The sequence below is a fragment of the Lacerta agilis genome, chromosome 11, assembly GCF_009819535.1.
Source record: "Lacerta agilis isolate rLacAgi1 chromosome 11, rLacAgi1.pri, whole genome shotgun sequence".
In the NCBI taxonomy this organism is placed as follows: domain Eukaryota; kingdom Metazoa; phylum Chordata; class Lepidosauria; order Squamata; family Lacertidae; genus Lacerta; species Lacerta agilis.
Genome location: NC_046322.1, coordinates 10,325,422 through 10,348,160, shown reverse-complemented (window position 1 = coordinate 10,348,160; position 22,739 = coordinate 10,325,422). Strand labels below are relative to the sequence as shown.

Genomic DNA, 22,739 nt, shown 5'->3' with positions numbered 1-22,739 from the left:
GCAGCACACACAGACTTTTGTTCTGTTAGCCAAGTGAAGCAGTTTAACTTGATTACAGATGTCGTTCCTGTCTTTCAGGATCTCAAAGAGCTGCTAGAAAAACTAAAGAAGAATGAAAGCAAGCTGAAAAAGCAACTCAAGATTTACATGAAGAAAGTCCAAGATTATGAAGGTAGGTCTGGTTTGAGATGTTCCTGCTGTAGATGAGAAGTCAACAGAACTCCGTTGTGTTCAGTTCCCCATAACAGAGAGTTCGGCGCAACTGAGAAGCTTGTGTACCTTTAAACCAACAAAAAGCCAGAAACTATGAGGCTGCAGCAGCTGATATGATTTTAAGGTGTAAATCAGGATATTGATTGGAAGACCAAGGAGAGTTATGCATGGGGGAAGGAACTTTCAGAAACCTTAAGAGCCAAAGTCGTTGCTACTCATTTGGTAGGTAGTTCAGGGTAGATGTTGTCAGGATACAAGGGTATATAGATGCCTTCAGTCATCTCATCTGTCTCTCCGTATCTCCCCACTATAACATCTTGCAGTCTTGATAGACGGGTGCACAATTCTTGCCTATAAAAAGGGACCGGAGCTGGACTGCTTTAAAAACAGTTCTCATGGTGCCTCCCTGTGGCCCTTTATGGTCCTGCCTTCCTTTGGCTTCTTGTACTTCCAGTATCGAGGAAGTACTCCACCTCCTGGTGCCTCTTGGATAAACTGCACCTATTAAGGGAACCCTGTATATTTACAGCAGCAGTTGAAATGCCTCGGCAAGAAAGGAACATGGAAAGAAGACATCTGTGCAGCCCTGTAATTCTTTTTATCTTGGTGGCCTGACAGATCGATTAGCTACGCCTGGCTTTGATCCTAAGGACTGGTTTTGGAAAGCTGGCCATTAAATGAAATTAAGCCTAATGAATAGGGGATTCTGTATCGTGGCAGCTGGAGCAGATGGTTCTTGTCACTGTAATTTACATGCATCAAAGTGGCACTTGCCGCATTATTTGAATTGTGCCTTAATATCCATTTTCCTAATAAATACCACGGCTGCGCCCCTCACCGGGGTGCCACAGTGGTTATCCTCTATGGTAAGCCACTTTAAATAGTAATAACATGCAAAAAAGCATCAGTAAGGTCACCATCTCCCTGTAGGGTTAAAGAGCAGAGCTTCTCTTTTTCCTGCGAACACAGCAGTTTTGTCTAATGGCTACAGCTGAGTTGTCCACTAGGGACCAATCCAGGAAGTCAGGACTTAATGATGAGCATCTTGGACCAAGTTTGAGAGTGGGATACTGCATATGATTCAGTTGTTGTGGCGGCCAGATCTTCTCTCTCACATTTCACAGAATGGTTATTTATTTATTAAATTTGTATGCTGCCCTTTGTCCATAGATCTTGGCGCAGTTCACAACATAAAAACACAATACAGCAACACAAAGCAATAAAGAGGGCAGCTTGCCATACTACAATGAGAACCAGTGTGGCACTGTGATAAAAGAGTGTTCGGAGGGGACGTGGGACACCAGGCCTCAAATCCCTGCTCAGACATGAAACTCATTAGGTGACCTTGGGCAAGTCATAGTCTCTCAGCCTAACCCACCTCCAGGGTTGCTGTGAGGATAAAATGGCAAGGGGGGGGGAACAATGCACACTGCCTTGAGCTCCTTGGAGAAAAGGTGGGATATATTTGTAATAGTAAATCAAATTTAAAAAATAAATACATGATAGCATCCAAATAAGTTTCTGGGATCTATAGCCATTGGCAATTAACTGCAAATTAGCAGTGAGCTTCTTGGTCCATTAATAGACTTGATGGTGATGAAACTTTTTGTGATTATGAGTGATCACAAGATCCATTTTTATTAGCAGGTGTGTATACTTAGAAGTAATTCCCACCTGGTTCAAAGCTGCTTACTCCTGCATAGGTGTGATTACGAAGGTCTCTGGAGAGGTTTCTTTTGTTCGTGTAGGGAAGGAATGGACAAGAAAGGAGAGGATATAACAATGACAGGGCATGCAACTGTTGGCACCTGTAGAGTTTCTGATTCTTTCTCACACTTAATAGAAGTAAGCCTAAGTTGGAGCTATACCAGACCTTAGGAGAAGGCTCGTCTGATTGAATACTTTGGCATATTAAAATATTTACCTGGGCATAGAAAACAAGGGAGATGAGACATGCGCTAGCCTTCTGTGTGCAAGTAAGGCTTTCATGTGGAGAAGCATTAAATCATCGGAGCCGTGTGCCCCAACCATAGTCTGAAGAGAGATGACACAGACACAACCTCACTTCATCGGTTTTTTGTGAGAACTTGAGTACAGACGCCAGTCAAAGTTCAGTTAGCTTTGGTGCCTTTCCAACACTGAGCCCCAGTTAAAGTGGGCAGTGGAATTCATGCCAAGGGAGGTGGGAAGGAAGTGTGCAATTCTGTGGCCCACTCCTGATCTCCTAACTGCAGGTAAGAAATCTCCCTGCAGCAGTTCTCTCTCGGAGACTGCTAGCTTGAAATGGGCCAAACCAAACCAGACAGTGCTAGCTGCTTTTCAAGGCTGCTGCTTTAAGCCTGCCTGTAAGGTACGGTATCTGCGTAGCATTGACCATTTAACAATTTACTTTGATTCAGCATCAGCTCATCTGTTTTCTCTTCACAGCCGATCAAGTTGTCGTACAGACTGAAAAGCGGCAGCATGAACTCAACAGACAGGTCACTGTCCAAAGGAAGGAGAAAGATTTCCAGGGAATGCTGGAGTATTGCAAAGAAGATGAGCCGCTACTTGTGAAAAATCTCATTACAGGTAATGCTCTTGGCTTTGCTTGTCAGGCCTAGTTATTTTTTTAAAAAAGCCTCAGAGATTCCCCAGTAGGAAGACAAGTAACAGAAGGCACACTTCCCTGAAAGATGGCTGCCAACATCTACTGAAGTTGCCCTGTAATGGGCAGCTGCAGGGAAAGGACATTTGCTCTGAAACAATAGAAACTGGTGGGGTAGGGGTGAACCCCATTTCCAGCCAAGCCATGGCACCAAGTTTATTGAAGTAGGCTGTTGCTGAAGGAAGATGAGGCTGGACTCTTCCACTCGGTAATTCAACCAGTTTATAAGGTGCACTTTCTGTTTTGTGTGGTGGACCCAGGAAGTCTGACCATGTAAAATGCTTCACACAGCGCACAATTAATTTGTGGAATTCACTATCCAAGGGCCATCAAAAAGGGTGTGACCAATCCACTACAGATAGGTAGGTCTATGGCTGTTAGCTGAAGAGCCTGGATGGAATATCTCAGCATGGCGGTTACTGAGGGGCAATTGCAGGAAAGGATGGCAGCCTTCCGAGTTTCCTGGAAGCATCTTGCTGGCCAGGATGATGGACTGGATGAATCTTTAGCCTGATCCAAAAGACTTGGCTATTCTATAGTGTGCACCTGAGAACACTTAACACTTCCCAGAATACTCTGCAGCGTGCAAGGGAAAACACAGCAGAAGCACAAAAATTTGACAGCAAGCAAATCATACGGCGTTCCCTGGAAAGCAGGACTGAGTGTGTCTGATGCTGCAGCACTGCCAAACCTAAGCAGGTGCAAACCTGATCAGGATCTACTGGAAACCCCATGTAGAAATCAGATATCATTCTGGTTTTTAAAAGGATTTAAAATAGCTTGTAAAGTATTTAAATCGCCAGATTTAAATCCCTCTTACACACTGAGTTTTTTACTGCAATGCCCACTTAACTGTATTAATGTGGGTCCATTTCCTTACAATGTGATATATTTCATTTAGCTAATGCATGCATAACTGGTTTGTTTTTTTTAAAAAAAATGAGAGTGTTTTTTGTATAGATTTTATATTGTAGGGGAGAGATCTGATAATTAAGTAATTCTGTGACTTGGTCATCATTCAGATGGGGTGCATAACATATATATAACTACGCTGTTGAGAAGTCAGGTTGTCTGAAAGGTTTTCTCTCCTGCTCACAGATCTGAAGCCCCAAATGGTCTCTGCCACAGTGCCCTGTCTTCCTGCCTACATCCTTTACATGTGCATCAGGCATGCAGATTATAGTAACGATGATCATAAAGTGCACTCCTTGCTTACCTCTACCATCAATGGCATTAAAAAAGTATTAAAGGTAAAAACAAAGCAAAACCCTAACATCTAACCTCAGGTAACAGGTTACATCTTCAGGGTTTTTCTAATGGGAACAAATTGCCTGGGGTTTGTTTGTTTGTTTGTCTTTGTTCTGATATTATTAGGAAGAAGTGTGACAAGGTTAAACATACAACTGGGTGGTTGGCAGTATAAGTTTCTAGGGAAAGAATATGCCTGCCCCTCCATCCAGAACTCAAGAAACTTTCTCCATAAACGCTGGAGCCTTTAAAGCCATAAAGTGTGCCCAGAGAGCCTCTTAGGCAGGCTTCCTCAACCTCGGCCCTCCAGATGTTTTGAGACTACAATTCCCACCATCTCTGACCACTGGTCCTGCTAGCTAGGGATCATGGGAGCTGTAGGCCAAAAACATCTGGAGGGCCGAGGTTGAGGAAGCCTGCTCTTAGGCACTTGCAAGAGCATCAGTAGATGTGTCAAGAACTTCACATTTGTTCTTTTTCTCATGGCCTTTGCTTCAGAGCTCACCATTTCTAGACCTTACTCTTCCCGCCAGGCCTGGTGTCAGCATCTGTGATCTGCCAAGGCCCCAGCATCCTGGCAGAACCTAACAGCACTGACGCCTGCCTTGCCCCACCCATGCCAGGCAGCTGTGTCTGTGAGCAGCCATGTTAATTTCCTGCTCTGCTGTGATGCTATCATCAGTATCCCTGGGGAAAGTACAGCTAGGAACCACTGCCAGATAAGTCGCTTAGTGCCCACCAAAGGGCACTTTGCCCAGCACCCACCTCAAGCTTGGAGCCAACCCTGGTACCAGAGAAGAATTTAGGCTGCAGACTGAGCAACCAGAAGTCTGCACGAGAGCTACCCATGAAAGGAAAGTACCAGGCTTTGTTGCAAGCAAGATATAACTGCTTGAACCAGATTTCTTTCAAGGAGGTTATGAAGAAGTCTCATGGGCTCAAGGGATGGCTCCTTGTCTGCCCCTCCATTCTTACAATCCTATTACTCTAGATTGCTTCTCCTCCTGCTACTACAGCAACACTACCTCCCTAATGGTTCAATGCAAGCATATTTGGAAATAGCGGAATTAAGCATTCCTGCTGCAGGTATCTAGAACACCTGCCTGCAATGGACATGTGACTAGAAGGGTATTGTGACTCCAGGAATTAATTGGGTTGTTTAAAGCAAAACCAACCCATAAAAGTAGAGGTTTCAAGGAGGGTTTTCATCATATTTGTTTTGGGTTCTTCGCAGAAACATCACGACGACTTTGAGATGACGTCGTTTTGGCTGGCTAACACCTGCCGCCTTCTACATTGCCTGAAGCAATACAGTGGAGATACGGTGAGATAAGTGGTTGTGGGAAATGTCGCCATGATAGATGTGCACACAGTCTGTCGTCAGTAACTTCTCTACTGAAATAAGCACTGCTGCTCCCATTCACTTCAATGGGAACTTGCCATTGAAGGCTAATGCTGAATTGTGTTCAGTATCTTAGCAGTATCTTATATCAGAACAAATGGGATTTGCAAGAAAAATGTGCAGTGTGGAGTACAGGATATTCCATCTTTTCTCACCCACCACCCTGATTTTCTGTTCTCTTGCCCCACCTGTGGACGTATTCTGTTCTCACTGAGCATGCTCAGTCTTTGTTGACTATGTGTGGTGGTTTTTTTTGCTTTTAGAGTTTCCTCTCCTTTAGGGGTTTAGCTAAAGAATGTGCAAATTTGGGTTTCGTCCAGGTCTGTTGATACCTCTATTTATGGACAGTGCCACTTTGCTGCACAAGGCTCCACACTTGGAGAATGAGTCCCCTGTTAGCATAAGGTTTTTCACCCTCCTATGGAAGCTACAGCTGCTTATTCCCTTGAGTTTAACTTCAGTAGATCTAGAACAGGGGTCCCCAAACTAAGGCCCACGCAGCCAGTTATCTGGCCCGCGATGACCCCCACTGCCTGCCACCACCCGCTCTTACCGGCACGGCGCAGCTGCCCATCTCCAGGTTGGCGCGGTGCATTTCTGGAGCAGTTGGAGCTGGAGGAACCGGCCCGAGGCTGGGTAAGTTTGCCAACCCCTGATCTAGAATAACAACAACAAAAATGCCCTTAGATCGTTTCCAGAAGCAGGATGGGTGGGTGGACTTAGCCAAAATGCCTTTGCCCTATTTGCCTATTTTTATTTAAGTATATCAGCATGAAAATATGCCGGTCTGTGTGCTGTGTATCATGCATCCTGCCCAGGAGGAGGATCCTGGTATCCCTCCTCATCCCAGAACACAATGTACAGGAGCGGGTGGCGCTGTGGTCTAAACCACCAAGCATCTTGGGCTTGCCGATTGGAAGGTTGGCAGTTCGAATCTGTTTGATGGGGTGAGCTCCCGTTGCTCTGTCCCAGTTCCTGTCAACCTAACAGTTCAAAAGCACACCAGTGCAAGTAGATAAATAGGTACCGCTGTGACGGGAAGGTAAACAGCGTTTCCGTGCGCTCTGGGTTCCATCACGGTGTTCCATTACGCCAGAAGTGGTTTACTCATGCTGGCCACATGACCCGGAAAGCTGTCTGTGGACAAATGCCTGCTCCTTCAGCCTGAAAGCAAGATGAGCACCACAACCCCATAGTCGCCTTTGACTGGACTTAACCGTCCAAGTGTCCTTTACCTTTACCTTCATCGCAGAACATGCTGCCCATTGCAGGTATCAAATTCAAACCTGCACTGAGCAGCTAATGAAATGCTCAAGACCTGGTAGTCACTTGAACTTCTCCAGTGAGAGAGACCCTCTCCTGCCATAGACCAAGGGCTCCATAGATCAAGCAGGGCAGAACACTCCCATCTACAGAGTGTCTGCTTAGACATCATCAGGAACTCTGTTTGCCTGTCACAAACCTGCAAATGGGTAGTGGGCAGCAATGACCCTGAGATCTGGCCAAAAAGCGCAAGCCTTTCTCAGGGTCATGTTTGGAAGAGTCTGCTTTGGTTTACATGTCAGCAAACCAGTCGTGGCTAAATGTCTCCCTTTTGTTGCTCTCCCTTTTTTTAGGGTTTTATGACCCAGAATACTGTGAAGCAGAATGAACATTGCCTGAAGAACTTCGACCTCACTGAGTATCGCCAGATCCTGAGTGATCTTTCCATTCAGATCTACCAGCAGCTCATTAAAATTGCTGAAGGCGTCTTGCAGCCCATGATAGGTGAAACACCAGTGCTCATATTTAACTCAGCCCAGTGGTGCATGTGAGGACACCCTGAGTTAAACTGGGAAATGGAATCCAACAGAAGCAGACCCATATCCATAATATTTGGGGTGACCAATGCCTTCTACCAAGTTACCCAGTGGGCACAGCACATCTTGCTCATTTCAATAGGGTTTGCAGTGAAGGAGTTCTTGGTGGTTTGTGCACATTATCAGCCAGTTTGGGCATCACGTTTTCATCCATGAATTTTTTTTTTTTTAGTTGTTGCTAGGGAGGAATGTATGCAAGAGAACATTGTGTTGGAACTGAAAATCCTTGTGGTTTTTTAAGCACTGTTCTGAAACCAGAACCTGGCAGGCATCCAATGGAGATTATCTGTGCCAATGAGTTTTCCCACTACAATCCCTTCACAGGAATTTAAACGTTAATTGCACAGGAATCCCTTCTATGGTTCCTGAAATTTCACCAGGCCTATGCATTTTCACAGCCATGAGGACTAGAAACTTGTTTGCGGGGGGGGGGGGAGCAAATGCTGACATTTGTACAGTCCTGAGGCCTTTGCTCAGAACTCAGTTCCACATGTTTTCATTCATCTAGGAATGTTAATTTTACCTTTCCTTGCCTCCCTTTTCCCCTTGTGTTATGCAGGGGCTTAAAATATGGAAGTTACTCAAACTGCATGCTGGGGCTGCAGTGTGTATTTATGTGCAGAGGTGTTTGTAATTTTTACAGTATGTTAATTGAGTTCCAACCCATCCTGTTACCCACACCATTTTTCTATGCTTTATAACCATTAAGTAATTAATCCTCCCCAACACCGACACAGGAGGAATGCTGCATAAAATTATCCATCCCTATGCCAAGAGCGAGAAGATTAATCTGACAAAGGAAGTCTTCCTTGGTGCTAGGTGAAAGTTCCTCCTGCTCATTGCTCCCTCTGGGCTACCACAGCACTGTGTTCATTTGCTACTAGAACTACCACAACCCATTACTATCCACTCATGGGACTGAAATGCAAATTGCCTGCAATTTAAAGATGCGGTTTGCGGTGATTTAGAGGCACGCAGACTTGTGCAGCTGGATAGGTGGGTGGAGGTATTTAGGAAATCTCGGCACTGAAAACACAAACATTTCACGTTTCTCAAGACACCTAGTTTGCTTTTTGCAAATAATTTCTTTCCTTCCCAGTGACGGCGGTGTTAGAAAACGAGAGCATCCAGGGTCTGTCGGGCGTGAAGCCAATGGGCTACCGCAAGCGGACCTCCAGCATGGGGGACAGCGACAACTTCTACACCTTGGAGGCGATCATCCGCCAGCTGAACACGTTTCACAGCGTCATGTACGACCAGGGCCTCGACCCCGAGATCATCCAACAGGCTGTGAAGCAGCTCTTCTACATGATCAATGCGGTGGCCCTGAACAATCTGCTGCTGAGGAAGGATGTCTGCTCATGGAGCACAGGCATGCAAGTCAGGTAGGCTTCAGGCCAAAGCACATGCTCCTGCTTAGCCAACCCTCCCAAAGGCTGCACATCTCCCAGTGCCACCGTTTTGCTTCTCCCAGTACCAGTTTTTCAGCAGGAAGAAGGGCAGAAGTACGCACTGCCTCACCATGAAAATGTGGGAGCATTGTGTGTGCCATCCCTAGTGCAGTAGCGCAATCATACCAGTTTGCTTGCCTCAGCTTTAGCTCATCTCTCATGCTGTGTAGCTCATCTTTGGGAGTCAGTCACTACAGGGGAGCACACCCAAGGGTCTTTTTTGCCTTGGGAAACTCAAATCTTCTCAGCCACTTTCAGAGGCAACTTGCCATGTTTGAAATATTTCCTCTTCCTCCTCCTCCTCCTATTATTATTATTATTATTATTATTATTATTATTATTATTAATTATGGCTTTCTTTTATCGGTCCAGGTTTAACATCAGCCAGCTGGAGGAATGGTTGCGAGGAAAGAATCTACAACAGAGCGGGGCTGCCAAGACCATGGAGCCTCTGATCCAGGCAGCACAGCTCCTGCAGCTGAAGAAGAAGACCTCAGAAGATGCGGAGGCAATATGTTCCTTATGCACAGCCCTCACCACACAGCAGGTAAGGAGGTGAAGGGATGCATTGATTTATTTGTTTATGAGGTCAAAGTCTTAACAAAAGACTTGACAAAGTCAAACACAAGAATGTTTTGTTGTGCCATTCACCCCCCCCCCCCAAAAAAAAACCACACACCCCATTTTAAACTCACAACATCCTTGTGAGATAGGTCAAGCTGAGGGAGATTAAATAGCTCAAGGTTACCGGTGAGCTTGAAGGCCAAGCAAGAATTTGACCCTGGATCTCTCCAAGTCCTCTCTGAGGTTATTTCCTCCTCAGCCAAAGGCAAGCATTTACAAGAGAAAAGTCACTGGGCGGCTGTTGCAAATGTTAGGCACCCACTCCCACCTGGAAGTACCTAACCTTCCCCTCCCCACCCAGGTTGGGTGCCCTGTGTTATCCTTGCAACTTGTAGTTACACCCTTAGTTCCTAAGTTTCCTCCCTCTTTCCTAGAGAGAAGTGGCTACGTTATATTTGTTTTTAAAAAACAAAAGGGTGTTGCAGGGTGCACTGCATCAATTCAGCTACTCTGTGTATGCCCCCTCTTCTAAGCCCCCGTCTTATTTTCCTGTTCACAGATTGTAAAAATACTCAATCTCTACACTCCCGTGAATGAATTTGAAGAGCGTGTGACAGTAGCCTTCATAAGAAACATTCAGGTGAGTGCTCCAACAGACAGGCGTTGGGAAGTTCTACCTCTGCCTCACAGAAAAACCAACCATGTGTGTTTTCTAAATGGCAGAGCTTTTAAAGCCTTGGTTCAGGAACAGAGCACATTTATATATATGAAAAAAGCATTTATATTGCTTTTTTTTTAACCCAAGATGCTCATTTTTGCTCCCTTTCCTACTAGTACCTTTTCTGTGCAGCGTCACTCATAGAAGCACACAAGGCTCCTTTACACAGAGTCAGGCCATTGGTGTAGCCCAGTTCTATTTATTTCAAATGACTCTCCATACTACAGTCTCAGCTCAAGATCTTTCCAGGCCTTAACTCCTTGCACACTAGGAGGTGGAGACACAAGTAATGAACCTGGTACCTTCCATGCATGCAAAGCCGTGTGCTGTGCAGGAGTTCTGCAGATTTATATTGATAGTTGCAAAACGCTTTTATCACAGACACGGCCAACAGTGAGAGGGACACCATGTATCTTTGACCTGTAGAAGCAATATTGGAAACATTGCCAGATTTCCTCCTGGCTTCCTACCTTGGAAACAAATGCCCTTCAAGTCACGGAGGGCTGCAGATTTGGGAATGGTGACTTCCTGGAGGGGTTGGAGCTTTTCAGCATCCACACCCAGACATACCCTCCCTTCTGTGATTCTAATCTCTTGAGGGAAAAGAATACCTGAATTGGGCTCTACAGGTTGTAGAATAATAGCTTTTCTTGGCACAAAGGTTTGGTTCCCATGACCCAGAGTCCTGGTATAGAATAATGGGTCAAAATCCAATATGGTTGGTCATTTAGACCAAAAGTTTTACAATTAGCCACTTGATGAAAAGATTTGGTCTCAGAAGGTTTTTGGTAAATACGAACGATTCACCAAACAGTTCTTTTCTTTGGCTTTTATCTTGGAATCAGTCAATCAGTTCGCAATATTTGACTGCTCAGTTGACTGCCATGGCAACCAGATAAGTGTTAGTACTCATTCCCCTCTTCCAGCTGCAGAAAGCCAACTGAGGATGAGGCTGGTCTCAACCACACAGGTATTCCAACCTGAACTCTGCTGCATTTTGTCTGTTTGCTGATGTGTGTGTTTTCTTCCCCACCCCCTTGCCCCCAATTTCTTGTAGGCAAATTTGCAAGAGAGGAATGAACATCCACAGCTACTGTTAGACTTCAAGTTCATGTTCCCTGTACTGTTTCCATTCAACCCTTCTTCTCTAACCATGGACTCTATCCACATCCCCGCTTCTCTCGGCCTGGAATTCCTCAACAGAGTTTGAAGATACTATATTGACTCCCAGCCAAATTTCCTAAGCAAAAAAGCAAAAGTGGAATTTAAGGATCTCTTCAAATGTGGACCAAATGATGGTTAATGAACCAATACACTTTAGTGAATCAGTGCTGAATTGTATAGCATAAGAAACTAATCTTGTATTTTTGGTTGGATGCTTTTTGGTTTGTATGGAGGGAATTTTGGGGGGAGGGGGAGGCAGATTTTGCTGCTAAGAATACTTGAAACAAGTGGGGGTTTGTACCACTTGATACCATGCTAAAAATATTGTTTCCCTGCTGCCATTAAGGCACCAGCATTGGTAAATGGAATAACTATTTTCATTTTCTTAGGTTGTGGTTTGAGAAATTCTATCGTGAAATAATAGAAAGAAGCCTTCATGACCATGCATCGTAACGTCGTTCATGGTTATGGGGCTGGCCTGCACATACTGAACTTAAATTTCTGAATTTCTGCTGCTGCCCTTCATTTTTAAAATGATTGTTTCGGGAAATAAAAGTTGCAGTAGGCCAAACCAAGAATTAATTATGTAGTCCGAAAGGAAATTTAACTGGTAGAGGGAACAATGCTTTTTCCTTGCATCTGGGGCACAAGAAGTTGGTTACAGTTGTTGTCCCAGCTCCATCAAAGGCAACTTTGTGTGGACCATAACCTAGAAGCGGTCAGTGGGGCAGTTCCAGCCTGCCTTCAGTATATTAAGTGGTCATAAATATTTTGTCCATGTGCCACACTGAGAAAGAGGAAGGTCACGGACCCAGAAACCTCTGCAGGAGTTCGGCCCTATAATTACAGCTCCACTGCAGACTGCTGCAGGTTACTCGGACCAATCCAGAATCTTTATGCCTCTTTTATCCTGTGAATTATGTATGAGAACACATTGCTTTTACTGTGATTGAGAGAAAAGGTAGTCAGGGGTACAAGGTCCAAAATACTTCACAAAAAGGTCAGTTCCTTGTTATCATAGTTGAGTAGTCTTTACAGTTACTAGTGGCAGTGCCAATCTGCAGGACAGATTCCCTGGCCATGTTAGGAATCATTGTGAAGTCAAGATACAGTCTGGCAGAGCTTCCATAGGACAGACTGGGCAACCTGAATGGAAGGTTTGCCTTCAACCAACTTTGTGATTTGTTTCCAAGCCAGTTATGGAGGGAGGTTGCTTCATACCATGGAAAAAGTTGTGTGATACCATATCTGATTGGGTAGCAAAGTGCTGGTTCGCAGGGATGCCTTTTGGGAGAAATAGAATGTGATATTAGCACTGATGACCTTGCATCGTTACCAGCAATTTGAAGCAAACCAGAATGGGTAGGGAAATTATTTTAACTTCCTAACATGGCACTAATATGCAATAGCGTTAACACCACCACTTCACTATCAGAGACTGGATTGCCTAATGAAACATGGCTTAAGAAACTGGATCTGCCCAAGCTCAGTGCATTGACACACAGTACTTTTAAGTAAATGGGCAATGAAGCAGGAATCCACTGTTAACCATGACTTGCCATTACACGCAAACCAGGAAATTATGGTTAATGGTTTCCAAGCAACCCAGGATCTGGAAGCCAATGTTAAACCATGGCTTTGTATCCTGGCTTGTTTGAAAGACATTCACCATACTTTCTAGGTTTGCACATTATAGGAAGCCATGGCTAACTGCAGCTTCCTGACGTATTTCCCTGCCTGTGCAAAGGGAAGAGGGAAGTGGCTGCATGCATATCCTCACTTGCCAGGATGTGAAAATGACCAGTGCAACAAATAGAAACTGTTTCACCAATATGGTTTTTAATCTTTGAGTTAAATAATGTTTAAAGTAAATAGCTTTCTCAACTCTCTGTTGTTTCGACATTAAGTACACCTGCAATTCCTACCTATTCAGTTGCTTTCAAAACTATTAAGCTTTGCAAAAGTAACACTCAGCCTACTATCAGATAGCATCAGAAATGCAGAGCAACTTCCTGTGACTTGAATTTAGGCAGCTAGCCAATTCTAAGAGAGGGATTTGCTGCTGGTGGAGGGTAAAGACTTTAAAAATGTGACAGACGGGCCTTTTCAAAAAAATTAACGGCAATGTCTAAATCATTCTTACATTCAGCCTTGCATCTCTGGCAGTGGATCTTTGAAGATGGTGTTAGGCTTGTTAAAAGTACTCTCATCAGACTAATTTTAACTGCTGCAAATTGAATACCCAGCTTGTGAAATATTTCCCTTATAAAAGAATAGTTTTTACCAACGGACTGGTCCTAAGCATTCTGATCTGATTCAGAAAAGAACTGGAATACTTGCCCATTTTTAGCAGGTGATAAGTCCCAAGGGTCACTGCTCTCTTTTTAAAAAGTTCAGCAGTCTGCTGATTCAGGCTACATTGCTCAACACCTTGCAGTATCGAGTCCTTGGAAGAGCAACATGCAGAGAGGGAGAAACAAGTGAAGTCCTGCAGTCACATTGTACACAAAAATCATCTCTCTCACTCAGCATTTCTAATGTGCCCTGCAACACTCCAGTGTATTAACATCACAGTTGAACAGAGGTTATAATCCAAATGGAACTAGTCTGGGGACCGTGGTTTAATATAGCTTTTCATATTCCTAATTCATAAACCAGTAACTATGGCAAGTAACGATTTCTTCATGCACTTGAGACATTACTCCTTCAGCTGAATTTGCTTCAGTTCTACAGTGCCTTGAGGAGCTGTTTTGTAGTTATTTTGCCCCTGCCAAAGGTGCCCAGTTAGGTTTCAGCCAGTCTCATGGCACCTGCTGTGGTGAAATTACCCAATAATGCTCCAGTGAAGGGAATCCTCCCCTGACACCCCCTCCAATTGTTGCTCATTCACATAGAAAGTGCCAGTTCTCGTGGCAAACTTTGCCTCTTTCTCTTGTGACTTCCTGCATGCAGCAAACCAAAGTTGGAGCAAAACATCGCATAGCCTGTCCCCAGCAGTTGCCATGGCTGACCCCTTGTGCTTAGGCATGCCAGCTTTGTGGGTTTGAAGCTTGATAGAATAAGGAAGCATAATCAGTATGTTGCCTTCACTGAACAAAGCCATTCTTCTCCTTGACCTTGGCAAACAACTTTCTTTATACCACAACTGTCACTTTCCAGCATGATTGAAGAGATTTCCTTTGAAGCTTTTTAAAATAATAAATTCCAGGCACTTCTTTTTTTTTTCTTTAGCCAATGCACAGTAATGGTCAATTAAATTATAAAAAAGCAAGAATAGCAGCATCCAAGCCACAGTCAGTACTGCAGCAGCCAGGTAATTTTCTTTCTGCATTATGTTCTCTTCCCAGGATCAAATCTTCCATCTCCCATACAATCAGCTTGAGGTTGGGGCACTCTGCCAGTTGTGATGAACTAGAGCATTTGCCCCCTTAAACGTCCGGGGGGGGGTGTAACCTGGGTGACTGCTCCTGATTTCTCCAGTGCAATGCAGAAATTAGTGTTGTCCTGCACTCTAGACCAAGCAGAAAGTATGTGTTCACAAAGTTTCTCTAGTTGCACCTGTTTCTGTGTATCCAGTTGTGCAATGTTTGAAAGTGTTCCAGCTGCAACTGAATCACCATTGCATTGCTAACCATAATTCTAACCAGGTATGCTAAGTGAAAGGGAGCTGCAGAACCCACTTTCACAGTGATCCTAGAAAATGTATTTATAAAATGTGGCTAATGTTCTTCCTGAGGATAATGGTATTTCACTACAGCACTGCAAGGAGAATTTATTTATATTATGTATTATATCTGTGTATATTTTAAAAAATCTAACTGTCAGTATAGAAAGAGATATGAACTGAGTAAATAACTGTAATATTTAATTTAACTGCAAAAGATTTTCTGAAGGATCTCATGTTAAATATATTTGATGTATGTAATTTTTATGTTATCTGTTTTTAAGATATCTTGGGACTTACTTTTTTAAAAAAGCCAATTCACTGGTATTGCCCTGCACAAACATGCCTTCTCTCTCTTCCTCGTCAGCCATTTAAATGTCATTTAAAACTCTTTAGCACAGTTCAAAAAGGTGGTTGGTGTCATTTATTTCATCATTTTAAAATATTTCTGATAGAGTACTTTCCCACTGTGTGCCTTTTCACCATTATTCTCAATCACTATTTTTTTCAAGACTGGGTGTTAATAATTCTGGGGAAACCTTTAAATGTCACCCCAAATTGCCTTTGGAGTTGTAAGTAGACTGTTTGACGCTGGAAATTTTTGAAGTAGACATGTTTAAAAGTCCATGAAGCAAGTTCAGTATTCACTGTAAAAAAAAATAGATGCCGTCTAGCAATGCACAGAATCCAAACTGCATATACAGCGAGGTTTAAAGGCCCTTCCCCAAGCAGTTTTCTAAGCCTTCACCCCATACACGGATTTTTAAAGGGAAATCTGTCCAAAAGTGTGGATGTGCAGACATTGATGCTTGCTAGCACGCAACCCCTTTTGCTAACATGGAAAACTCTGCTTTGTAGGAACACACATTCATACTTAATCAGCACACATATTAACAGCACAAAAAATGCATTCAGACCCACAAATTGAGAAGTGGGGGGAGAATGCAGCATATATTACATTCCTCATAATAAAAGGCAATTGAATGGGGATAGCAATCAGATTAACAATGTTGAAGATCACCTAGCAACGAATAGCCCAGCATGTACCGGTAACTTCTCCATATTTAGTCCAGCTAGTATGGGAAGAACACGTCACCAGTGACCAACTTAAGGAATTTTTTTCCTGAGTCAGTAATTCATAATTATGTGTCAGTTAATTTTGGCCATGGCTCTTTTTATTGGAACTGCTCAGGAATTCATGTGTGCAATTATTACTGTATCAATTAGCAGATGATCATGTGCTGATGAAGCAGTCATTGATCACTATTCCATGAATGGTGCCGTAGCTAGCAAAAAAAAAACCCAAAAAAACCAACCCAACCCACTTTTGGTACTCCCTTCCTTCCAGCAATGAGATCGCAGGTTGAGAAAGGAGTGTTATGCAGCAGCAGGAACCTATCAACTGAGGCTGGAAGAAATCTGCAGCCACTACCAGCAAGAAGGTAGACATCTCTCTTTGTCTATCCTCTTTCTTCAGCAGCAGACTTCCAAAGAGAGAAGGGAGCATTTCAATTTCCCAGACTTGGCAGAAATTTTATAAAGTCACAGAACTTCTTGGGGCTGATCCCTACACTGCTTGGGTGGGTGCGGACTTGTTTTTGATCTTTGCTGGCTTTATTTTTTGTCACTTCTCTAGAACAAGGGTGACTAACGTGAGGCACTCCAATTCCCGTCAGCCCCAACCAGCATGCCAAGTGGTCAGCGACGCTGGGAGTGGTAGTCCAAAAATAGCTGGAGAGCCACAGGTTAGCCTCCTTTGCGCAAGGCTTCAAATTACTATAATGCAATAAACAGGGGTTCACAACAGGGTGTTCGCACAACTTCATCACATACATGTTCAATGAACATGGACAGTTTGCATTGAATCTAAACCCCCAAAGCAAATTGGCTGGCCTATAAGGCTGGCTGTCCCCTTGAAGCTAATTGCCATAGCTGGGCATTAGGGTGGCCCAGCACTCTAACTTTATTTATTGAGGAGAGGCTGGTCCAGACCTATACCCTATGAAAATCAACAACTGCCAGTGAAATCAGCTGTTTGACTGCACGGTCATGCCTATTTAAAACCATGCTGCAATATTATGCGTGTACCAGGATTAAGACACTGGTAGCAGGCCATGGGTCTGTGTTCCTTCTTCCCCACCACCTGTTAATCACATTTTTCTATTACATCAGTACCACTGCTAGTTGCAGCTAAGGCTTAAGTAGGAACCTTGACTGACACCAGTGGCGATACTGAAACAAAAGTTAAGGCCAGCGGAAATTCACATTGAGTATGTTGGGGAGAGGAGCACGCAGCCTGCTCCTGAACTGAAACAGGATTAAGAGAACAGAAGCATTATGTTCCTATTGTCCCTTTTAAGATGTTATAGAAATAAAGTATGCAAGAATTTGCAGTGGCTGACCAGGCTGCTGCAAGCTGTGCAAGCGTTTGTAAAGGTGTATTAACACTAAGCCATATTTCCTCCTCATGCCAGCACTACATTAACAACATGGACTTGTTTCTAACTGTCAGACTGCTAAACTGTAATAGGACTGTAATTTTAGTGGTCAGAACGACTTGGGATTATGGATAGCCAGCTACAATAATCCTATAACTGTGCCAATCAAAATCTATCGTACAAGCCTGTTTACGCCTGTCTGCTCAACCCACTGGATTATTATGTATTTGAAGGTGTAACAGAACAGTTTGCTTTCTAAATTAAGGCTGAATATTTTAAATACAAGCAGCCAATAACATTCCCCTTAAATACTAGAATTGTTCAAAGAACACAAAGGCCTGACAGTAAAAATGGATGTGCTAAAGGGAAATAAGGATTTGCTGTGTGCATGCTGAGTCTTAGTCACCACAGGGTGATAGGTCAGCTGCCCTGAAGGTACTTGAATGACTTTTGAAGGCAAGTCCCAAAAATGTAGATGAAATGATACTGCTGGTAAAAGAAATATTTTTCCATTTTGAACAGATCTGTAAACTACACTTTCTGTTTGTAGGAAAACGACGAATAGTCACTGTCTTTCAGCTGTGCATAAAATATTGTGAAATAAATACTTTGGAATATGTGGGAGGCTGTTGGGACTTATTTTCTAGTGCACTGCATTGAAATCGTCGTATTTGCATGAGGTCGACAATTCCCATTTCGAAAGCGTAATCCTCGCATGCAGAATTGAGGATGAGTTGACATTTTCAGAACGTACCTGGCTGGCTCTCTGACCCTAAACACATCCACCTGTGTATTTGCCAGTGGGTTGCATATCTGGTAAAGTATCAGTATACCATTATTATTATTTTTTTAAAATCAGATATATATATAGTAAACAAATATATATCAGTTGAAGGGTGAGTTTGAGCCCAGAGCCGGCCAGATCCTGATGGCCCCAATTTGGAAGGATGGTGAGAGGATGGGAAAAGGTACTACAATACCTCCTTTTATCCACATCAGTTCTTCCCCAAAAGCGTTTTACAAAAGGTTCTCATCTGTGCACTGTTGTATGCAAGAAATTTGCATCTTGCATGCACAGACATACATATCAGCACCCCTGGTTGCATCTGGCAGAATAGCGAAGTACAAGCTGATAGGGAAATATATTTCAGTGTTAAACCTATGATGGCCCACAATGTATTTGTTCTTGAACAATTCTATCCTAGGAGAAGAAAAAAAGTACTCTGGCCTTTTGAGAAACAATCCAATTTGAAATGTGAAGAATAGGGCAGGAATACTAAGTAAGGAATCCTTACTTGGGAGTGGGCCCCACTGAACATGATGGGGCTTGTACCTAAGTGAACAGGAGGCTTAAGACCTCTGATTATAGGGCTTGTGGATTTTAAAATAATTTTGGATTCTAAGGGTTCCTGAATTAACACTTCAGAAGAGCAAACATTATTATAGCAAAGAAGTGCCAATAAAACAATTCACATTCCTATTTGGTTTATGGTTGCTTCTGACAGACCAAAAGCAATAAAGTCAAGCTTATAAAAAAAGTAAAGTTTAACGGAATAAGGTGTGACAGGGTGAATACCTCTATTCCATCTCTCCAGGGGTACAAGATAGCAACCTGTACCTTGTTGAGGCTGTTTAGAGTTGCAGGTAAAAAGCTCTCGGCTATGTTAGATGAGGTATGAATTCCATGACACTTTATGACATATGTGATGGGCCTCCTCAGTGGTAGAAGCTTTATGGATTTCAGCCTTTAATGCTGTTTCAACTATAGTTAAGGGAAATGCAACAAAAGGTCTGTTTTCCCTATTGCTTATAGGGACTCCCTGTACACACTCACTGTAATGCATCATAGGAAGGCAGGAGAAAAGCTATCTGTAAGGTGGTTTGAAAAACTGGACCATTGCCATAATGGGAGGAAGTCACTAACAACCTACAGCCAAGACAAGGCAAAACCAAACCAATAGCACACTATACTATTGGGTATCCTTTCATTTCATTTATTCAAAAAACTAGCCTGCCATTAAACACTGTGGATTACTTGCATTTGTTTCGTTCTCTTGCGCTGCAGAATCCAAAAGCCACTTGAAGAAATCTGCAATAGAGAACAAATATATTTGTTAGTAACCATGATCCCTTGCTCCCAGTGTAATTTTCTTCTTGTTTTATTTTGCCTTTAATCCCTGCTGTAATTTCATTAGCTAATGTTTTTTTTTTTATTTATTTATTTTTAATCAAGCAACAGAAGCCAAATAATAAAGCAGGGACTTTATCAAATTTGGGAGACCACAAACTCGGAGAGAAAGCCTTTCACAAAGGATGTAAGAGTTGTAAAGATCTTTCCTATTGCTATGAGCAGTTAGAAGGGGGGGGGAGGGTTACAACGTGGCAGCCCCTCCTTGCAAAGTGACATAAGGCTTGAATGTTTCTCACCAAGAGGATGAGAAGCTTCTGCTTTTGGAGAAAAAACCTGTATTCCAGGAAAAGTATTCAGAGGTAACTGATATATTATAAGTAAGCGTGCTTAATTTCTGCAACAGTTCAGCACAAATGGGATGTGCCTTGCTACAATGCTAGTCCTATTCCAAAATAAGCATGGGCACAATTTTAGCTGCCCCACTGAATACATTCGCGAGGCATGGAGGTAAGAGAGTTCAATGTTTGGGATATTGACATATGTCAATAAAGATCTTAGCATTTGAAAGTCATTCTTACACAGTGGGATTTAAAAAGTTAAAAGTTTTGGAATGGGGGCAGAGTGAGTTTCACAGAATTGTAGCATTGCAAGGGACCACGAGAATCATCTAATCCAACCCCCTGCAATGCAGGAATCTTTTGCCCAAAGTGGGGCTCCAACCCATGACCTTGAGATTGAGTCTTATGCTCCACTGACTGAGATATAAATGTAATAAATCTAGCCACTCCTGCTAGAGTCCTATGAGGGACCTAAGAAGAGCCTGTTGGAGCAGGCCAATGACCCATCTAGTCCAGCACCCTGCTCTCAGAGTGGCCAAACAGATGCCATGGGGAAACCCACAAGCAGAGCACAAGAGCCCTCTCCCCTCCTGCAGTTTCCTGGCATTCAGAAGCAACTCTTACCCAGGTAGGCAGTTTAGGCTGAAAGCGCCCAACTGTTTCAAAGTCAGCCAGGAGGTTTCATGGCTGGGTAAAGATCTGAACTCAGATCTCACCAATCAGATCTCCCCAGGTTCAGCACTCTTAACTACAACATATCCATAATATAGACAGGCTGTGTTTAAATCTACTTAGCAACACTGAAGAGGAAGAAGAAGAAGAAGAAGAAGAAGGGAGGAGGAGGAGGAGTTTGGATTTGATATCCCGCTTTATCACTACCCTAAGGAGTCTCAAGGCTGCTAACATTCTCCTTTCCCTTCCTCCCCCCACAACAAACACTCTGTGAGGTGAGTGGGGCTGAGAGACTTCAAAGAAGCGTGACTAGCCCAAGGTCACCCAGCAGCTGCATGTGGAGGAGTGGAGACGCAAACCCAGTTCACCAGATTACGAGTCCACTGCTCTTAACCACTACACCACACTGGCTCTCACCTTTTGTTGTTCCTTAAGTTTCTTTTTGTACCTCAGCATCCAACTGCAGCACTAGGGACATAATAGTTATTTATTGGTCTCAGATGCCTTTGTCAGCACAAATTCCATCATTCAGTTCCACAGAACTCAGATTGCGCAGTGGGCTATTCATCACAGACCAGGAACTGCAATGGTGAGTTTCTCATACTTGAGCATATGAACAAGTTTGATTTAAAAAATTATTCTCACTCCTGATCTAGCCCCTTTTTCCACCTTCCTGAGCCCCCACTCCCAATGCAGAATCATATATATTTTTTAATTCTATGGATGTATGTATGCATCTTCTCCCTACACTGAAACAGACAGGAGAAAAGGAAGTAACAGCAATAGCAAATTAAAACAAAATGACTGGGTTCGCAGAGAAAAGCCTGGGATTGTTGACGCACAAGTTAAGGATGTATGGAAGTTATGTATACAAGTTAAGTAATGTATGGAAGTGAGAGCTGGACCATAAAGAATACTGATCGCCGAAGAATTGATGCTTTTGAATTATGGTGCTGGAGGAGACTCTTGAGAGTCCCATGGACTGCAAAAAGATCAAACCTATCCATCCTTAAAGAAATCAGCCCTGAGTGCTCACTGGAACGGCAGATCCTGAAGTTGAGGCTCCAGTACTTTGGCCACCTCATGAGAAGAGAAGACTCCCTGGAAAAGACCCTGATGTTGGGAAAGATGGAGGGCACAAGGAGAAGGGGACGACAGAGGATGAGATGGTTGGACAGTGTTCTCGAAGCAACTGGCATGAGTTTGGCCAAACTGCGGGAGGCAGTGGAGGATAGGGGTGCCTGGCGTGCTCTGGTCCATGGGGTCATGAAAAGTCGGACACGACTGAACAACAAGTTAAGGACTGCATAAGCAGAGAGGGAAAGAGAGCTTGAAAACCCACTGCAGCAGGGCAAAGAAGAGGGTTTGCAAACAGGATCACTATATCTACGATTCCCAAGAACTATGACAACAGAAGGCTGAAAATGTTTTTTTCAGTATTTTACTTAATATGCTACTGCTTTGGGAAGGTTGCATACATCTATTTCTGATATGCATAATAACCCAAGAACAACAATCTGAGATGCTCAAAGTTCTTGACAGAAAAGGCATGAAACTGACAGCCTTGGAACTATTTCATTCATGAATCACTTCCTATAAAGCATATCAAAGTGATTTCACAATAAATGATAGCAAAAACATGGCTTAGTATGCCTTTTCACCCTCCACTAAAGCTCCCAGCTTTGGCTAGTCATATATATTATCTTGTTTCAGTGCATATTTATTTTGACAAAATATAAATGCCTCATAATGCAGTGGAGATACTTGATTCTGTAGACGGCCATCCATACTGCTGCTTCCCCTTCAAAAAAGGAGACTAACAGTTGTTAGTGTTAACCCAGGCTGTTAAAAGAAACCAGTGCTACAAAACTTCACAATTAGGTTCAACCCATGAGATTTGAAACAGCATTTAGGCCTCTATTGATTGCTGTCTGCGATTGTTGCTCTTTTTTTGCTCCTTTGCATTTTTTAAAACTTAATTTTGCAATCTAACCCTAGGAACGTTGTTGTTGTTGTTGTTCAGTCGTTCAGTCGTGTCTGACTCTTCGTGACCCCATGGACCAGAGCACGCCAGGCACGCCTATCCTTCACTGCCTCCCGCAGTTTGGCCAAACTCATGTTAGTAGCTTCGAGAATACTGTCCAACCATCTCATCCTTTGTCGTCCCCTTCTCCTTGTGCCCTCCATCTTTCCCAACATCAGTGTCTTTTCCAGGGAGTCTTCTCTTCTC

The 22,739-nt window shown here is 43.3% G+C and overlaps 1 protein-coding gene and 1 non-coding gene across 2 annotated transcripts in view; one reads left to right on the top strand and one right to left on the bottom strand.

The window, feature by feature from the left end:
* The window catches only part of MYO5B (myosin VB), a 253,344-nt gene extending 238,005 nt beyond the window's left edge, over positions 1-15,339 (top strand). Inside the window, exons 32-40 of the mRNA XM_033164355.1 lie at positions 79-172; positions 2,641-2,784; positions 3,959-4,110; positions 5,343-5,432; positions 7,127-7,277; positions 8,469-8,754; positions 9,193-9,367; positions 9,944-10,024; positions 11,160-15,339. Of these exons, the coding sequence (XP_033020246.1) occupies positions 79-172; positions 2,641-2,784; positions 3,959-4,110; positions 5,343-5,432; positions 7,127-7,277; positions 8,469-8,754; positions 9,193-9,367; positions 9,944-10,024; positions 11,160-11,312 (1,326 nt within the window). The 3' untranslated portion in view covers positions 11,313-15,339. The remainder of the gene's footprint in view (positions 1-78; positions 173-2,640; positions 2,785-3,958; positions 4,111-5,342; positions 5,433-7,126; positions 7,278-8,468; positions 8,755-9,192; positions 9,368-9,943; positions 10,025-11,159) is intronic.
* A 5,661-nt stretch (positions 15,340-21,000) lies between these two features.
* Positions 21,001-21,086, bottom strand: LOC117055360. The gene has a single exon (XR_004427616.1).
* Between the last annotated feature and the right edge of the window lie 1,653 nt (positions 21,087-22,739).